The 20,218-nt window shown below is 30.7% G+C and overlaps 1 protein-coding gene across 1 annotated transcript in view; it reads right to left on the bottom strand.

Annotated features, from left to right (window-relative positions):
* LOC139869059 (uncharacterized) overlaps positions 1–2,976 on the bottom strand; it is a 32,047-nt gene extending 29,071 nt beyond the window's left edge. The window contains exon 1 of the mRNA XM_071857388.1: positions 2,822–2,976. Coding sequence (XP_071713489.1) covers positions 2,822–2,976 — 155 coding nt within the window. The remainder of the gene's footprint in view (positions 1–2,821) is intronic.
* Between the last annotated feature and the right edge of the window lie 17,242 nt (positions 2,977–20,218).

Raw genomic sequence — 20,218 nt, 5'->3', positions numbered from 1 at the left:
GCAATTTTATTTTATCGCATTTTTATTATTCGCAATTTCATTATCGTTATTTACTTTACGCTTTAATTTAAGTCTTGTATTTATTTTATATTTTACATTAGGTTTTAACTGCGACTAAAGTTTTAAAATCGACAAACCGGTCATTAAACGGTAAAAACCCCCCTTTATAATAATAATATTACTTATATATATATTTGTATTTTTATAAAAGTAAACTAATATAGCGTTGAGCTTTGTTCAAAGATTTCCCTGTGGAACGAACCGGACTTACTAAAAACTACACTACTGTACGATTAGGTACACTGCCTATAAGTGTTGTAGCAAGGTTTAAGTATATCCATTCTATAAATAAATAAATATCTTGTGTAAAATTGTATCGTATTTAATAGTTTTTCCTAGTAAAATAATAACTATTTTATATACACCTCGCTTCACATCACTATCTCACAGGTAAGTCTGTACAGTTTTTATTTTTTTATTTTTATTTTTAACCTTTTGATAATAAACGCTAATTTGTTCGCTATAAAGTATTAAATTGGTATTGAATAAAATTAGGTTTGGCGACCGAAATTATTGATATCATTCAAAAATTTATTACATCACTGCGAAATTTAACGTTTATTCTTAAGGTATAAATATCTTTAATCAATCAACCCAAAATATTTCAAAAATTCATCATGAGTTAAATTAGGTCATGGAACCAAAATTACTTTACCGAAAAGAGGGGCGTATGTTTTTGATAATATTTGATTGATTAAAGTGGGATAAAAAGCCAAAAAGATTTTTAATTTTATTTTTACCATATTTTAAAATTAATATAAAATCTTAAATTAATATTGTGAACTCTGTAAAATCAATATATTTAAGTTTGTCAATATTTGAAAAATTAATATTTTTAATATAAGTTTGTATGTATAAAAACAAAAATATAATATAAGTTTGGTGTGAATTTTTAATATTATGCATTTTTAATTAAGTTTGGTGTAAATTTTTAATTTTATGCATTTTTAAATTTAAGTTGTGTGAATTTAAAAAACAAAAATTTACTTTATGTCGCTAAGTTAAAAATATGATTTTTAAAATTCGTCGTAAGTTGAAGACTAGGTCTTTGAACCGAAATTGCTTTACCCGAGGGAGGGACGAGAACTTTTATTATCATTATTTTTAATCTTAATGAATAAAAGTATGCCAAAAACATAAAAAAAAAAAAACACAAAAATCTTAGCTTTTAAAACAATCGCTACAAAAAGACAAATTTTAAAATTTTGTCGAGGGACGGACTAGGACATCGATCCGAAACGACCTCGTCCTAAAACAAAGGAAAACAAAATTTTAAATTTATTTTATATTTGTTTTATAAGTAAGGATTATTATATAAAAAAAAAAGTGGCCGCGACTCGCGGAGTTTGAAGAACAAATTCACCGCAAGTCGCGGAGAGACCAAATTACAGAAAAAAAAAGGCCGAACAGATCAGTTGCACACTCCACACCCACAAAATACTGCGAAATATGTAGTGACCCGGAAATTTCCGACCAAATTTAAACTTAATCTTTATATGATTTCGATACGATAAGCAAAGTATGTAATGTTGAGTCTAGAAAATCTTGGAACGATGTTCATATATTCAATTGACCTTCGACCAATCCCGACGATTCACGAACCACTATTTGTAAATAGATATGTGTGTATATATATATAAATAATAATTAGAAATATAATTTGAAATATTAAATGTTCTTGTTATGAAATATGATATTATAATAATTATTATTTAAAAACATATCTATATATAAATAAAAGTATATTAAAAAAAATAAATATTAAATAATTGTAATACTCGTTTGATGTTTCAATCGTTGTTAAGCAAGTTAAATTCGAACTTATATAATTTTAAAATAAACGGTGATTCGAAAATGAGTTCTATAAATTTTAGGCTTACTAAAAATGTGTTTAGGATCTAGTTATTTAATTTTAACACTTTTTATATTTTACCCATAAATGAGAGAGACAGCTGATGTAATTTTTATTTATTAAATTAATGACTGAATTTTATACCATAATGACCAAAATAATTAAATATACTTAATTTAAAAATATGAGATTTATCTGAGTACTTTTTATCCGCCACTGACAATCAACGGAGCATGATATAATATTCCTAATAAATGTGTCGGTAGATAAATTACAAAAGTGGCTGCTAAAATTTCTTCACATATCTTAAAAGTTTAGATATTTTCCTTAAAATTACTGTGCATGATTGAAACTAATAACAAATTATTACTGTTATTGTTTTGGGTTGTTCACAAGATAACGGAGTATTAGATACTCTTATGTTTGACAATTATATCTCAATCTATAACCATCATCACCTTATCACTATCTCTATTTCTGTGGAAACCACAACACTCATCACCATAACCTGTCTCACCTATCCTTCTTTTTCTCTCTTTCAATTCTACTCAAAACCAAGTAATACTAGTGCTTCTTATTCGATTGTTTAACATAAAAACCAAAAACTCTTCACCACCACCTTGTAAACAACCCATACCACCTTTTCACCTAGAACACACGTTTCTTTGCTTTTGGTTTATCTGCCACCCACCTCACGACATAAAAACTGAACACCATGTAATTCTGGTTCCTTTCTATCGTGTAAACCACCACCGTAACCACCATCACAATCTCTAATTGAATCACTTAATTTCTACTTAGATATTACCGTTGCTACACAATGAAAACCCTCATCACCACAAACCACGTTCGAACACCACCAAAACATGCGAACTGATACTTCTCTCCTTCTCTCTCTAAACCACTCACGTCACCACCAAAACCAAACCCACATCATCACCACCGTGACCCCAATGAGCCACCGGTCGCCATAAACCATCCACCATCATCGACCACCGTAGCTCACTACCACCACTTATCTCCACAACCACCGCAACAGTAGTCTGCTGCTGTTGTAAGTCCATTTCTGTTTTTTCTAATCTATTAACTATAAGGAAGAAGATAAAGAGTGGTGGTGATACGAAAACAGTAACGAAGAATGATATTAATAAGTCTGTAAGGTTAATGATACACAATTAGAGATTTCAAGTTTACTTTGTGTATTGTTTATATTTTGATTGAACTGCAATATATCCACCCACAAACCTGCATAATCCTTTCCCTTTCAGAACTGCTACTTAAGATTATGATAAATAAATTAAAACGCGAATAATAATAATTAGATGATGGATGTGATATTTATATTGCAAGTGAAAGTAACAAGTGGGCAAATTGTTGAATAAAGATGAGATAGTATTTGATGCAAGGTTCATTAAATTAATAAAAAGATATCGCGTGCTATTTTTTTATTTGTGGCCGAAACTGGATAACCCCACCTGTGCAATTACGTCGACCATATGCATTATGGTTATTCATCAAACATTAAACCTATTGGGCCGCAGGCCACAATCCATGAAGAGTTGGGCTTAAAAATCGTTGGGCTTGTCTTGTTAACGAGGATGTGTAGTTGAGCTGTGATCCAACATATTTTTTTTCCTCTTCTATCGTGTACTGAACCGAACAAGGGTGATAGCAATATACATATATGCATGATGATGTATGTAATAGCGTATGATGATGATGAGGGAGATGAGTTGACAATTGATGATGCAATGACGAAGATAACTATGATGAATGAAGGACGTTCGATGATTTGAAGAAGAATAAACAGAAATAGTAGTGAAGTATAATCGAATCGTGAATTAAAACTGAAATGGATTTGTAGAAGAATGGTTAGGGACTAGTGAGTGTAGCCGAGAGTTCTTGGGTTCGAGCCCGGGCAATAACATTTTTTTTTGGAAATTGGTTACTTCGAGGTAGCATTTCATTTTATTATTATTATTATTATTATTATTATTATTATTATTATTATTATTATTATTATTATTATTATTATTATTATTATTATTATTATTATTATTATTGTTATTAATTGACAATGTTATTAAAAAATATCATAACTAGTAAGGTAGTATTTATCATTTATTTTTTTATTATTAGGATTTTAGTTGCAATTAAGGTTATTATTATTATTATTATTGTTAAGTTTACTTATAATTATCACTAGCATAATGCAAGTTAATATTGTTACCATTAATATTAGTATTATTATTATTTTTAAAACTATTATCATTAGTACAAAATTATAGTTATTATTATCAGTATTATTATTATTAGTATAAATATAATTATTAACAATATCGTTATTATTAGTATTATCATTATTAATAAAACTATTATTATTGTTATTTTTAGTAAACCATTATTATCAAAACTATATTTTTTTATATATAATTATTATGTACATAAAGTATACATATTTCATATACCAAAAATTATATTAACATTTCATATAACTATATATCAAACATATTATCATTTTTTTCTCATAAATACCTTCGTATAACAAACTACTTATTTTAAGAATAATATTAATCATATATATAACTATATGTATATATATATTAATATAACTAAATGAATAGATATTATTCATTTTAAATATAAATATATATATAACATGTAATTTAAAATATAAAATAAGTATATCTTTTTAATTGGAATGTAGTATAAATTCTATATAACCACAAATATATAAATAATATATTAATAAATGAAATTATGTAACTTTCCATCATATGTGTTGATAGATATATAATTGATATAGGTTCGTGAATCCGAGGCCAACCCTACACTTGTTCATTGTCGTCATATGTATTTTTACTACAAAATACATTATGGTGAGTTTCATTTGATCCCTCTTTACTCATTACATTTTTGGGCTGAGAATACATGCAAATGCTTTACTAACTGTTTTACAATATTTATATGTGTGAGTTTCATTGATCCCCTTTTACTCTTTACATTTTTGGGGCTGAGAATACATGCAAATGCTTTATTAACTGTTTTACAATAAATATATGCGTGAGTTTCATTTGCTACCTTTTTAATTGCTTTTGCAAAAATATATTTTTGGGACTGAGAATACATGCATTGTTTTTATAACTATTTTACGAAATGGACACAAGTAATCGAAACTACATTATATGGTTGAATTATCGAAATCGAATATGCCCCTTTTTATTAAGTCTGGTAATCTAAGAATTAGGGAACAGACACCCTAATTGACGCGAACTCTAAAGATAGATCTATCGGGCCCAACAAGCCCCATCCAAAGTACCGAATGCTTTAGTACTTCGAAATTTATATCATGTCCGAAGGAGGATCCCGGAATGATGGGGATATTCTTATATGCATATTGTGAATGTCGGTTACCAGGTGTTCAATCCATATGAATGATATTTTTGTCTCTATGCATGGGATGTATGTTTATGAGAAATGAAAATCTTGTGGTCTATTAAAATGATGAAATGATTATTTATGTTAAACTAATGAACTCACCAACCTTTTGGTTGACACTTGAAAGCATGTTTATTCTCAGGTATGAAAGAAGTCTTCCGCTGTGCAATTGCTCATTTTAAAGATATTACTTGGAATCATTCATGACATATTTCAAAAGACGTTGCATTCGAGTCTTTGAGTTCATCAAGATTATTATTAAGTTAATTATAGTTAGATATATTATAAAATGGTATGCACGCCGTCAACTTTCGATGTAATGAAAGATTGTCTTTTCAAAAACGAATGCAATGTTTGTAAAATGTATCATATAGAGGTCAAATACCTCGCGATGTAATCAACTGTTGTGAATCGTTTATAATCGATATGGACTTCGTTCAGATGGATTAGGACGGGTCTTCACAGTTGGTATCAGAGCGGAGGTCTTAGCGAACCAGATCTTGCATTAGTGAGTCTAACTAGTAGTTGTTTAGATGCATTAGTGAGTCTGGACTTCGACCGTGTCTGCATCTCAAAAGTTTTGCTTATCAGTTTAGTCGGAAATAATCTGCTTATCCTCCTTAGGAAATTACCTGCTTATCATTCTTAGTCTAGACACATCTTACTGCATTGATTGCATAAATAGTGTATAGACAAAACTCATATCTTAGCGTATCCGCTAATTCATATCTTAGCGTATCTGTTATTGTTACCTTTGCCTAACAGCTTCCGTAGATTCCACCGTAACTTATGGGATTTTAGTATTATATATGCATATGTAAATTATATACTGCAGGGTACTAATCTATATCCTATAATCTATTTCTTATTGAAAATTCTTCATCTGATCGTACGAGCTGAATCCCTCAACCAGTTCGAGTCCCTCAGATTCCGATAGTTATTTCGACAACTCTTCCGACATGGATGTTCACCTAAGATCCGGAAGAAGCGTCACCAGAATGAATCAGCCAATCATCCATCCCCAATACATCTGATGAGTTCGTAGTCGACTTAATCAATGAAGATGAGAATAAGTCAATCCTTTTCACTAACCGAATTCACCTCTTGACAATGAACCTGAAGCACTTACCGGTGAACCAGTCAGAAAAATCATTTTCACCCTCATTTCCCGAATATCTCGTCATGATTACATAATATCTCAGATTCTAAACCCTATTCATTCGCTCGTTCTTACCGACAATCATCCCGGAGTAATCGATGAAGTCAACGAGCTTCGCGTCTGAGTAATGATTTTTGGAGAATATGGTGCAAAATTTACCAGCTTCAGCAACATCATCGGCACCAACAGTACCATCAGTAACAGCACCAGTTCCATCAACAATCCATGCCCCAACATCTCATTCTGTACCTCAAGTATAATTATCGTTCCACGAATCGTTCTATATCATTTATCTTCGTTCGACATGGCGATTATATAACCTCTAATGTTTTAGAGATTATATATTCTTATTCTAACGGTAAATCAAATGAGTTTAATATCATATTGACTCACTAAATCCATGATTATATCTGAAGAAAATATATATGTATATATATTTTCATAAAGATTATAATTAAAAATTCTTTTGTACAAAATGTTAATGGTGAAAATATTTTAACGGGTAGGTAATACCCGAGGAATATTTAGATTTCACCTTAATAAGTTACACTGTACATTCGTCAAAGCTGATTCAACAGTCATTTACTATCCTATTTACATCAACCGATGCACGTATCCGTTCACCACAGAATAACCATTTTCATCCAATTTCATATTTGGATTTTGATTTATCAGAATCCAACAAGTGGCATAATGAAGGAAACATTTGACAAAATAAAATTTGTTAGAAACACACAAATTAACTATGAGAAATTTTGTTAAGAATCCACGCTAACAAAATCCTAGCTAACTGTTCCTAGATAACTGTGGACTAATCAACTGAGGACTACCAACAGTGGACAATTAAAATGAATTAAAATATTGATTATAACATATGAAACTAAACAATTCTTCAAGTTGTCACTTGATTTCGTCTTAAACATCATTTGTATCTTCACGATTACATTTCGCGTTCAAAACTTTCATGATTCTTGAAAACACCTCAATCGAGAGGATGAACCAACGACACTTCATCTACAGAAGGAAAGATTTATGCATATAGTTATACATCTGAAAAACTCTCAGAAACTGAGTAAACGTTTAATACGTAGTTGTGCAAATTCCTTTAGCGTTATTATTACCCAAAATAACTTTGCAGTTCTTTTTCAAAATAACCAATTTTGTCACAGCTCCAGCAAGACAACTTCAACTTTTCATTCGAAACAACTTTATTATAACTTTGATATATATGCGGACTCTTTTATTGTTACCGGGGAATCTTTTATATTCCACCATATTACCAGCAGATGTACCAGCAACCTCGTCGCTCCTTGGTTTAAATCTCTCCGACAAATCACTATATTTATCTATTGAAGTCTCATCATGTACTCATTCGCATCTTGTAACAAGAATTGCCGTACCAATTATCGGGAATCAGCAAATCTGTATTGTGAGTCTCGCAACGTTTCCACATCAACAGTTATATGTATCCATATAACATTTATCTATTAGAATTATGATCTTTCATTCTGAAATTCTGAAAAGCACTCAGTCTACAAATCAATACTCTGAATGTTGAAAAAAAAAAGCTGAATGAAGCAGCAGAAATCGTAGACAACCGAAAACGACCTTAATCATCGGAAGTTTGATGATAAAGAATAGTATGTTGGAAAAGCTCAGAAAAGTTGGAACTGGAAAACGGATTGAGCAAACCATGAAGGAGACTCTGAACAAATTACAAGGACTAAACTTGTACATAAAGAATCCAGATGATTCTGTTTCTGATGAAATCTTTAGCGAATACCTTACTCCTTAATCACTCTAAATCATCGTGAATGAATTTCTTCATCGTAATTTGATTATGAAATCCTAAGATATCATCGTACCTTTCTTTATTAATATCCTCAATATTTCTGAAGATATCTTCATAAATATTTTCGTTCGATATTAATTATCTCTCTGCGCTATCAGTATTATATCATAAAAGGAAACTGTTTTAGTTTCTATATTCTGCGAACCCTCGAATTTAAAATATGAATGTTTTTGAAGTAGTGTTGGAAACTGATGCATAAGTTAGTATAATATAATGACACTTGATCAACGTGATTATATTACGGTAAGTCATGCTGAGTTTCTAATGGAACGTGATGATTCACAGTACTATCATCATGTGCCATCTTACACGACTCTTACATTCTACCCAATCTCTAAATATATTAAGAACATATCTTCTTGATAGTTCTATCTTTCCGGATATTATGGTAATTTGACAAATCAAGATCATGCCATTATGATTTTCTTCTTAGAACATTAACTATGTTCATTTCAAAATCCATACCTATGAATTCCGGACCATTATTCACTTGACTTGTAGTCGGGAAGAGGAGACAAAAGTATCGAACCCTTGTATATAAAAGAAAATATAAAGCTCGACAACAACACATAAATTACAAACCGTGCATATCAATACGTATTGCCACGTAAAGGCACGGGAAAATTAATGACACTATAACCCCAAGATAATAGTAGAAGTAAATAAAATCCTCCGGTGGTAGATGAAAGAAGAGAATGACAGATATGAAGGTTAGAAATATATCAAGGATCAGAATGGGATGGAGCATATTGACGAATGTTTTAGAATATGAATTGAGGAGAAAGAATAGAAGGTGTGAGTTATAAGAAAACGACAGAGGGTGAATTTATAGCGAAATATCAGACAAAGCAATCAAGACAGATGACCAAATTTAATTAAAGACGATCCTAATATTCTTATTTACCGAAGAGTCAAATCTTATAAAGATTTCGAAGATTTTCTTTAAATCCCTTGAATTCCGGAATTCAACCAAGGCAACGTCAAAAGTTAAGACGAACCTCTATTTACTTCATTTCACTCTTTTGTGACAGCTTCACTCGTACGCTTCACATAATCAAATCTTTTTATCTATATTAATCAATATTGATAAAACTCTATTTATCAACTCATATTCGTCAGGAAAACATTTTTATTGTTAGCCATGATGACCTCACTCAAATTTCGGGACGAAATTTCTTTAACGGGTAGGTACTGTAGTGACCCGGAAATTTCCGACCAAATTTAAACTTAATCTTTATATGATTTCAATACGATAAGCAAAGTATGTAATGTTGAGTCTAGAAAATCTTGGAACGATGTTCATATATTCAATTGACCTTCGACCAATCCCGACGATTCACGAACCACTATTTGTAAATAGATATGTGTGTATATATATATAAATAATAATTGGAAATATAATTTGAAATATTAAATGTTCTTGTTATGAAATATGATATTATAATAATTATTATTTAAAAACAAATCTATATATAAATAAAAGTATATTAAAAAAAATAAATATTAAATAATTGTAATACTCGTTTGATGTTTCAATCGTTGTTAAGCAAGTTAAATTCGAACTTATATAATTTTAAAATAAACGGTGATTCGAAAATGAGTTCTATAAATTTTAGGCTTACTAAAAATGTATTTAGAATCTAGTTATTTAATTTTAACACTTTTTATATTTTACCCATAAATGAGAGAGACAGTTGATGTAATTTTTATTTATTAAATTAATGACTGAATTTTATACCATAATGACCAAAATAATTAAATATACTTAATTTAAAAATATGGGATTTATCTGAGTACTTTTTATCCGCCACTGACAATCAACGGAGCATGATATAATATTCCTAATAAATGTGTCGGTAGATAAATTACAAAAGTGGCTACTAAAATTTCTTCACATATCTTAAAAGTTTAGATATTTTCCTTAAAATTACTGTGCATGATTGAAACTAATAACAAATTATTACTGTTATTGTTTTGGGTTGTTCACAAGATAACGGAGTATTAGATACTCTTATGTTTGACAATTATATCTCAATCTATAACCATCATCACCTTATCACTATCTCTATTTCTGTGGAAACCACAACACTCATCACCATAACCTGTCTCACCTATCCTTCTTTTTCTCTCTTTCAATTCTACTCTAAACCAAGTAATACTAGTGCTTCTTATTCGATTGTTTAACATAAAAACCAAAAACTCTTCACCACCACCTTGTAAACAACCCATACCACCTTTTCACCTAGAACACACGTTTCTTTGCTTTTGGTTTATCCGCCACCCACCTCACGACATAAAAACCGAACACCATGTAATTCTGGTTCCTTTCTATCGTGTAAACCACCACCGTAACCACCATCACAATCTCTAATTGAATCACTTAATTTCTACTTAGATATTACCGTTGCTACACAATGAAAACCCTCATCACCACAAACCACGTTCGAACACCACCAAAACATGCGAACTGATACTTCTCTCCTTCTCTCTCTAAACCACTCACGTCACCACCAAAACCAAACCCACATCATCACCACCGTGACCCCAATGAGCCACCGGTCGCCATAAACCATCCACCATCATCGACCACCGTAGCTCACTACCACCACTTATCTCCACAACCACCGCAACAGTAGTCTGCTACTGCTGTAAGTCCATTTCTGTTTTCTCTAATCTATTAACTATAAGGAAGAAGATAAAGAGTGGTGGTGATACGAAAACAGTAACGAAGAATGATATTAATAAGTCTGTAAGGTTAATGATACACAATTAGAGATTTCAAGTTTACTTTGTGTATTGTTTATATTTTGATTGAACTGCAATATTTCCACCCACAAACCTGCATAATCCTTTCCCTTTCAGAACTGCTACTTAAGATTATGATAAATAAATTAAAACGCGAATAATAATAATTAGATGATGGATGTGATATTTATATTGCAAGTGAAAGTAACAAGTGGGCAAATTGTTGAATAAAGATGAGACAGTATTTGATGCAAGGTTCATTAAATTAATAAAAAGATATCGCGTGCTATTTTTTTATTTGTGGCCGAAACTGGATAACCCCACCTGTGCAATTACGTCGACCATATGCATTCTGGTTATTCATCAAACATTAAACCTATTGGGCCACAGGCCACAATCCATGAAGAGTTGGGCTTAAAAATCGTTGGGCTTGTCTTGTTAACGAGGATGTGTAGTTGAGCTGTGATCCAACATATTTTTTTTCCTCTTCTATCGTGTACTGAACCGAACAAGGGTGATGGCAATATACATATATGCATGATGATGTATGTAATAGCGTATGATGATGATGAGGGAGATGAGTTGACGATTGATGATGCAATGACGAAGATAACTATGATGAATGAAGGACGTTTGATGATTTGAAGAAGAATAAACAGAAATAGTAGTGAAGTATAATCGAATCGTGAATTAAAACTGAAATGGATTTGTAGAAGAATGGTTAGGGACTAGTGAGTGTAGCCAAGAGGTCTTGGGTTCGAGCCAGGGCAATAACATTTTTTTTTTTGGAAATTGGTTACTTCGAGGTAGCATTTCATTTTATTATTATTATTATTATTATTATTATTATTATTATTATTATTATTATTATTATTATTATTATTATTATTATTATTATTATTATTATTATTGTTATTAATTGACAATGTTATTAAAAAATATCATAACTACTAAGGTAGTATTTATCATTTATTTTTTTATTATTAGGATTTTAGTTACAATTAAGGTTATTATTATTATTATTATTGTTAAGTTTACTTATAATTATCACTAGCATAATGCAAGTTAATATTGTTACCATTAATATTAGTATTATTATTATTATTTTTAAAACTATTATCATTAGTACAAAATTATAGTTATTATTATCAGTATTATTATTATTAGTATAAATATAATTATTAACAATATCGTTATTATTAGTATTATCATTATTAATAAAACTATTATTATTGTTATTTTTAGTAAACCATTATTATCAAAACTATATTTTTTTTATATATAATTATTATGTACATAAAGTATACATATTTCATATACCAAAAATTATATTAACATTTCATATAACTATATATCAAACATATTATCACTTTTTTCTCATAAATACCTTCGTATAACAAACTACTTATTTTAAGAATAATATTAATCATATATATAACTATATGTATATATATATTAATATAACTAAATGAATAGATATTAATCATTTTAAATATAAATATATATATAACATGTAATTTAAAATATAAAATAAGTATATCTTTTTAATTGGAATGTAGTATAAATTCTATATAACCACAAATATATAAATAATATATTAATAAATGAAATTATGTAACTTTCCATCATATGTGTTGATAGATATATAATTGATATAGGTTCGTGAATCCGAGGCCAACCCTACACTTGTTCATTGTCGTCATATGTATTTTTACTACAAAATACATTATGGTGAGTTTCATTTGATCCCTCTTTAGTCATTACATTTTTGGGCTGAGAATACATGCAAATGCTTTATTAACTGTTTTACAATATTTATATGTGTGAGTTTCATTGATCCCCTTTTACTCTTTACATTTTTGGGGCTGAGAATACATGCAAATGCTTTATTAACTGTTTTACAATAAATATATGCGTGAGTTTCATTTGCTCCCTTTTTAATTGCTTTTGCAAAAATATATTTTTGGGACTGAGAATACATGCGTTGTTTTTATAACTGTTTTACGAAATGGACACAAGTAATCGAAACTACATTATATTGTTGAATTATTGAAATCGAATATGCCCCTTTTTATTAAGTCTGGTAATCTAAGAATTAGGGAACAGACACCCTAATTGACGCGAACTCTAAAGATAGATCTATCGGGCCCAACAAGCCCCATCCAAAGTACCGGATGCTTTAGTACTTCGAAATTTATATCATGTCCGAAGGAGGATCCCGGAATGATGGGGATATTCTTATATGCATATTGTGAATGTCGGTTACCAGGTGTTCAATCCATATGAATGATATTTTTGTCTCTATGCATGGGACGTATGTTTATGAGAAATGAAAATCTTGTGGTCTATTAAAATGATGAAATGATTATTTATGTTAAACTAATGAACTCACCAACCTTTTGGTTGACACTTGAAAGCATGTTTATTCTCAGGTATGAAAGAAGTCTTCCGCTGTGCAATTGCTCATTTTAAAGATATTACTTGGAATCATTCATGACATATTTCAAAAGACGTTACATTCGAGTCGTTGAGTTCATCAAGATTATTATTAAGTCAATTATAGTTAGATATATTATAAAATGGTATGCACGCCGTCAACTTTCGATGTAATGAAAGATTGTCTTTTCAAAAACGAATGCAATGTTTGTAAAATGTATCATATAGAGGTCAAATACCTTGCGATGTAATCAACTGTTGTGAATCATTTATAATCGATATGGACTTCGTCCAGATGGATTAGGACGGGTCTTAACAAAATACACACACAAACACATCTCAAATTCGTAATTTTGGGCCGTTTTTCATCAAATCTTTTACTAAAATCATGTTGAGAAGGATGCTATCAAGGAATTACTCAAGAAAAACGGTAAATTTCTACACCTAAACACCATTTAATCCGAAAATTAGTGTTCTTGAGCAATTTTTTTACCCAATTCGATTTTGATGCTTTTTAGTGTAATTATGCATAAATTGCTTGTGTATTATGCTTGTATAACCTAGATTGATGCTATTTAACATGATTAGAAGCCTTAAACTTCAAATTTTGAGTAATCTAGGGTTTGTGTTCTTGAGCAAATTTGGGGCTTTTTGATATAAACAGGTTATGGTCGATTTTTGTCATGAATTGTTGCTAAATTAAGTAGTGTAACATGTTTAGGTAGTTAAATGATCCAAACTTTGAGCCTAAACATGATTTTGAGAATTAAAGTGGACTTTTTCAAGTCTAAAATTCATGAACTTGATTTTTGGAAAATAATGCCATTTGAAACTTGTTTAATTGCTAGTAATGATTATTTTGACATTTTATTTGAGTTGAATGCTTATGAACTTGGTGATCATTTTCGTATATGCTTATTTGAAAAAGTGTAGATTTGATAAAAATATGAAAATGAGCATAAGTTTGATATAAATTGGACATGTCATTGTAATTATTTTGATTGATGATTTTGCTGACACTAACGCATATTTGCATGCACAAAAAATTGTGTTTGATGTGTTTTGCAGACTGAAAGGGGTGAATCTTCATCCCAAGCTCGCAATGCTCCTCCTGAGAATGCGGAACAACAGGATGTTGATAGCTATTATAAACAAGATATACCTCATCCAGTTATGACATTTTCAGATATGCACTTGGAAGATTTGCACCCGAACTTGAGATTTGACAGACGTTGGATAGATTATTCAAAATACCAAAGGGGTTAGCATACTCTTCATTCTAAAGCTGTTGAAGTACCTAGGGTAATAGAATGGGCACCGTTAGAAGCTATAGAATTAGCCGGGCCAATTAGGGAATTACTTACACAGAGGTATGGTAATTCTACTTTTAACGATTGGGTACATTTATTCAACATGCGTAGACCTATATATAAAGTATGGTGTGAAGAATTATTGTGTAGTATAGAAATAAATGATCGGGTAGTTAGTTTAACCGATCGATCTTTTATTAGATTTTTGTTAGGAGGTTCGATGCGCCACATGTCTTTACTAGACATGGCTCAGGCTTTACGTATATATACGCCTGAGGAGTTAGCATCTGCCGATTGTAGAGGGTTGATACCAAATGGTAGAAAGATAGACGAAAATTTTGATACGCATGGGGTATGGAGTCAAATGACTAGCCATCACCGATTTAAAGGGGGAAATTACTCTTATTTGGATATAGATAGAGCAGAGTTAAAGTAATTCATAGGTTTTTAGCCAATTCGATTACACAACGAGGTAAGAATAAGGAAAAGGTAAATGAACAGGATTAGTTTTACCACATGTGTATTCGAGACCCACAAAGCGCTGTAAGTATACCTTATTGTGTGGGTTATTATTTATCAGCTATGGTTAGGGGGATGAGACCGCATAGCATAATAGGAGGTGGTATATTTATTACTTTGATTGCTGAATATCTCGGTGTGGATATAAGTCGGGGGGATTATTAGTCGAAGAACCAGAACCCCGCGATACAATAGGTTTAAATGTATACCATGGTGCGAAGGTTTTGAAGAGGCTAAATAACGCCGCAGTACAATACCATGGTAGACATCCACAGGTTGAGAGAAACCAATAGCCAGGTAATGTGGGAGGAGGAAATGAAATGACAGAAATGCAAAGGTTTATAGCTTCACAAGAGTATGAAAATGCTAGACATCGAGCATTTGAAGATTGGCAAGTTCATCAAAACCAAATCATAGCTCATTGCCAACATGTAGGTAGAAACTATATTCCTACTCCATCGCCCGTATTTCATCCCTGGTCTATAGAGATCCAACCACCGTATCCTACGTATAACCCAGCCGAAGCATTTTATAACACATATGGTTATGCATGGAACCCCTACTGGTATCAGTATCATCCCTAGTCTACTTAGTTTTATTTATTTTATAATTTGTAATGTTGATACATTTAATACTTATGTTGGAATTGTATTAGTTTTTATAATTTACAAATTTTTATTTTTAGATTTTAATAATGTTTGAATGTGGGGTAATATACCAAACTTCAAAAAAATATGTATATATGTTTGCAGTTTATCTTATGTACACAACAGGGTAAAACAACGCATTTTCAAAGACTGGCATTAAGTTCAGCAAAAGCAACTAATTTTGACGACAAGATGCAAAATAAATGTGATATAACAACAAGACGGAATGAATAAATGATATGCACCATTTATCATTCAGCAAACAAACGCCAATATGTTTGGAAACTTTGGTAAAATTTAATCATTTTAACACAAATCACCCTCAATAATTTAAATTGTTACTGATTTCTTGCAAATGAGGGCATTGCAAGATCTTAAGTGTGGGAAGGGGTTAAATTCTTTCGGATTTTAAAATTTTTACTTTATACACTTGGTTACCATTAGAAATACTAGTAAAGTAGTAGTTGTATTAGAATCTAGTGCTCTCTGATAATAAAGAACAGCCCTAGTCTTATATACTGACTACCCAATTCTAGTAAAATTTTTCAAAATTTTCAATTAAATGAACTCAAAATCATGTTTATACATATTTATGAACGATAAAACTAGGTTTTAACACCGAAATTATTGTTACCTCGGAAAGGACATAAATTGAGAAACAAACCAAAATGTTAAAATTCATTTAAAATGGAATAGAGGACAATAAAAAGGAAAATAAAAGCCAAGTGTAGGAAAATTTACCAAGATATTTTAAACATATGTCACATATTTCTGTAACAAATAACTGAAAATACTTTTGCTTTGGACTAAACTAAACTGTTTTACCCGATGAAAGAAAAGAAGAGATGGATCTACACGATGAATCAATTCCATCATTAAAAGGAAGTAAAGTCTTCCGAAAAAGAAATGCGCTTCTTGATTTAGGTCAGGAAATTGTCGTCCAGACCAGCTGTAGGTTGACGAAAAACCTAGAAAAGTCATCACTAAAATCAGCAGGAAATTCACGGACCTCAACATAAAACAGGATCGCCAAGTGGTCAGATTTATCCTAACCATGAGAAGGATTTATCTCGTAAAATGGGGGGCACCGTGCAAATTAGCTGGATAAGACTAATGAATCAGATCCCCAGAAAGGATAATCTCCTTAAAGATCAAAAATCAGTTTTTAAGACTGATATTACTCAATCCTTGAGATTGACCTTAAAGATTGAGAATTCAAACTCATGGAATTCAATGATATCTAAACTCGAGCTTGAACGAGAAAATATTTTGATCAAATTATAAACCGATTTGTTTTCTGAAAACCCATTTTCAATGCGTTCATTACCTTTGAACATAAAATCCTAGGAATTCACCTGGAATTCATAGGTCACCTGAACCAAATCGGGTGTCAACCGTAAGAACGGTGGTTGCATAGCATGGTCAAAGACAGGACCTTGTGCCAGACCGAAAAATTATAATGGTGAGCTTTACTATTGCTCCTACCAAGGATAGTAATTGCGTCCGACACGTTATAGACCATAATTAAAAGCATGTCAGGGGACATTGCCTTAACAGTTGCTTGTTCAACGCTTTCCTTTACAACCGAACAGTAGTTTACCGAAAGGTAATATACGGAGCAAGTATACTGGACGTGTTGCTTTCCTAATACAAGGTTAGCAAGTGGGTGACACAAAACCGCAAGTTTTGAGCTAAAATTTTCAAATCTGAAACCCACCAAACCCACAAAAATATTTTGCAAACACCGGTGAAGGGTTATTCCGGAAAACTAATCTAGGGTAAAAGCTAGATTAAAATTTTCAAAAATCAAATGTTTTCATAAAGATCCAATTTCCTTAATGGATCTAAATTTTATAGTCATGTGGGACTGTAAACCATATCGTTACTACCATTGTTTATACCGCCGTATAGAAATCACTGATGTACAAAGTGTGAAGAATAAAGAAGTGATTCTAGTATTTCAAGACTATATTGTTTGAGGACAAGCAACGCTCAAGTGTGGGAATATTTAATAATGCTAAAAACGAACATATATTTCATAGCATTATTCCTCAAGAAAGACAAGCTTTTAGTTGCAATTGTTCTATTTAAAAGTGATATTCGTTTAAATAATAAAAGGTGAAGACAAAAGACAGATTCGACGAATTGAAGACGCAAACGACCAAAAAGCTCAAAAGTACATAATACAATCAAAGTGGTTCCAATTATTGATAAGAAACGTCTCGAAATTACAAGAGTACAAGATTCAAAACGCAAAGTACAAGATATTAAATTGTACGCAAGGACGTTCGAAAATTCGGAACCGGGACATGAGTCAACTCTCAACGCTCGACGCAACGGACTAAAAATTACGAGTCAACTATGCACATAAATATAATATAATATTTAAATAATTCCTATAAATTATTTATATATTATATTTATATAAAAATCCGTCGGCAAGAAAGGAGCCAAAATGGAGCGAGCTGGAATTTCAAACTCCGCGACTTGCGGAGTTTGAAGAAGAGAAATACCGTGACTCGCGGAGCCCCAATTTCAAAAACTGCCTATAAAAACAAACGCAGTTTGATCGTAAAAATCATCAATATATCAATCTCTCTATCTATATACGTAGTATATATTTATATTTATATTTTAATTTTAATTTTAATTTTAATTCTAATAATAAGGGTATGTTAGCGAATGTTGTAAGGGTGTAAGTCGAAATTCTGTCCGTGTAACGCTACGCTATTTTTAATCATTGTAAGTTATGTTCAACCTTTTTACATTAATGTCTCGTAGCTAAGTTATTATTATGCTTATTTAATCCAAAGTAATCATGATGTTGGGCTAAAAATATTAAAATTGGGTAATTGGGCTTTGTACCATAATTGGGGTTTGGACAAAAGAACGACACTTGTGGAAATTAGACTATGGGCTATTAATGGGCTTTATATTTATTTAACTAAATGATAGTTTGTTAATTTTAATATAAAGATTTACAATTGGACGTCCCTATAAATAACCATATATACTCAATCGGACACGATGGGCTGGGTATTTATATGTACGAATAATCGTTCATTTAACCGGACACGGGAATGGATTAATAGCCACTAGAATTATTAAAACAGGGGTGAAATTATGTACAAGGACACTTGGCATAATTGATAACAAAGTATTAAAACCTTGGATTACACTCAGTTAACATCCTGGTGTAATTATTAAACAAAGTATTAAAATCTTATTACAGTTTAAGTTCCCAATTAGTTGGAATATTTGACTTCGGGTATAAGGATAATTTGACGAGGACACTCGCACTTTATATTTATGACTGATGGACTGTTATGGACAAAAACCAGACGGACATATTAAATAATCCAGGACAAAGGACAATTAACCCATGGGCATAAAACTAAAATCAACACGTCAAACATCATGATTACGGAAGTTTAAATAAGCATAATTCTTTTATCTCATATTTAATTTCCTTTATTTTATATTTAATTGCACTTCTAATTATCGCACTTTTATTTATTGTTATTGTATTTAATTGCACTTTTAATTATCGTACTTTTTAATTATCGCAAGTTTATTTTATCGCACTTTTATTTATCGCAATTTCATTATCGTTATTTACTTTACGCTTTAAATTAAGTCTTGTATTTATTTTTAATATTTTACATTTAGGTTTTAACTGCGACTAAAGTTTTAAAATCGACAAACCGGTCATTAAACGGTAAAAAACCCCCCTTTTAAAATAATAATATTACTTATATATATATTCGTATTTTTATAAATTAAACTAATATAGCGTTAAGCTTTGATTAAAAGATTTTCCCTGTGGAACGAACCGGACTTACTAAAAACTACACTACTGTACGATTAGGTACACTGCCTTTAAGTGTTGTAGCAAGGTTTAAGTATATCCATTCAATAAATAAATAAATATCTTGTGTAAAATTGTATCGTATTTAATAGTATTTCCTGCTAAAATTTAATAGTATTTTATACCCCTTAGCTTTAACTATCAAATGTTGATATAAATCTATCTTTAAGTCTATATATTTATTAAAATTGGTAGATTAGTTTTAACTATGATAATATAAATTTATCTATAAGTCTATAAATTTATTGGTATAAGTAGATTTTATTTTTAACTTTTTTACTATGATGATAAAGGCAAAAGGTAATTCATACTTATGAAAATTAAGAGTTAAG

Source organism: Rutidosis leptorrhynchoides, chromosome 9, assembly GCF_046630445.1.
Source record: "Rutidosis leptorrhynchoides isolate AG116_Rl617_1_P2 chromosome 9, CSIRO_AGI_Rlap_v1, whole genome shotgun sequence".
NCBI classification, from domain to species: domain Eukaryota; kingdom Viridiplantae; phylum Streptophyta; class Magnoliopsida; order Asterales; family Asteraceae; genus Rutidosis; species Rutidosis leptorrhynchoides.
This window is presented reverse-complemented; position numbering and strand designations above follow the sequence as displayed.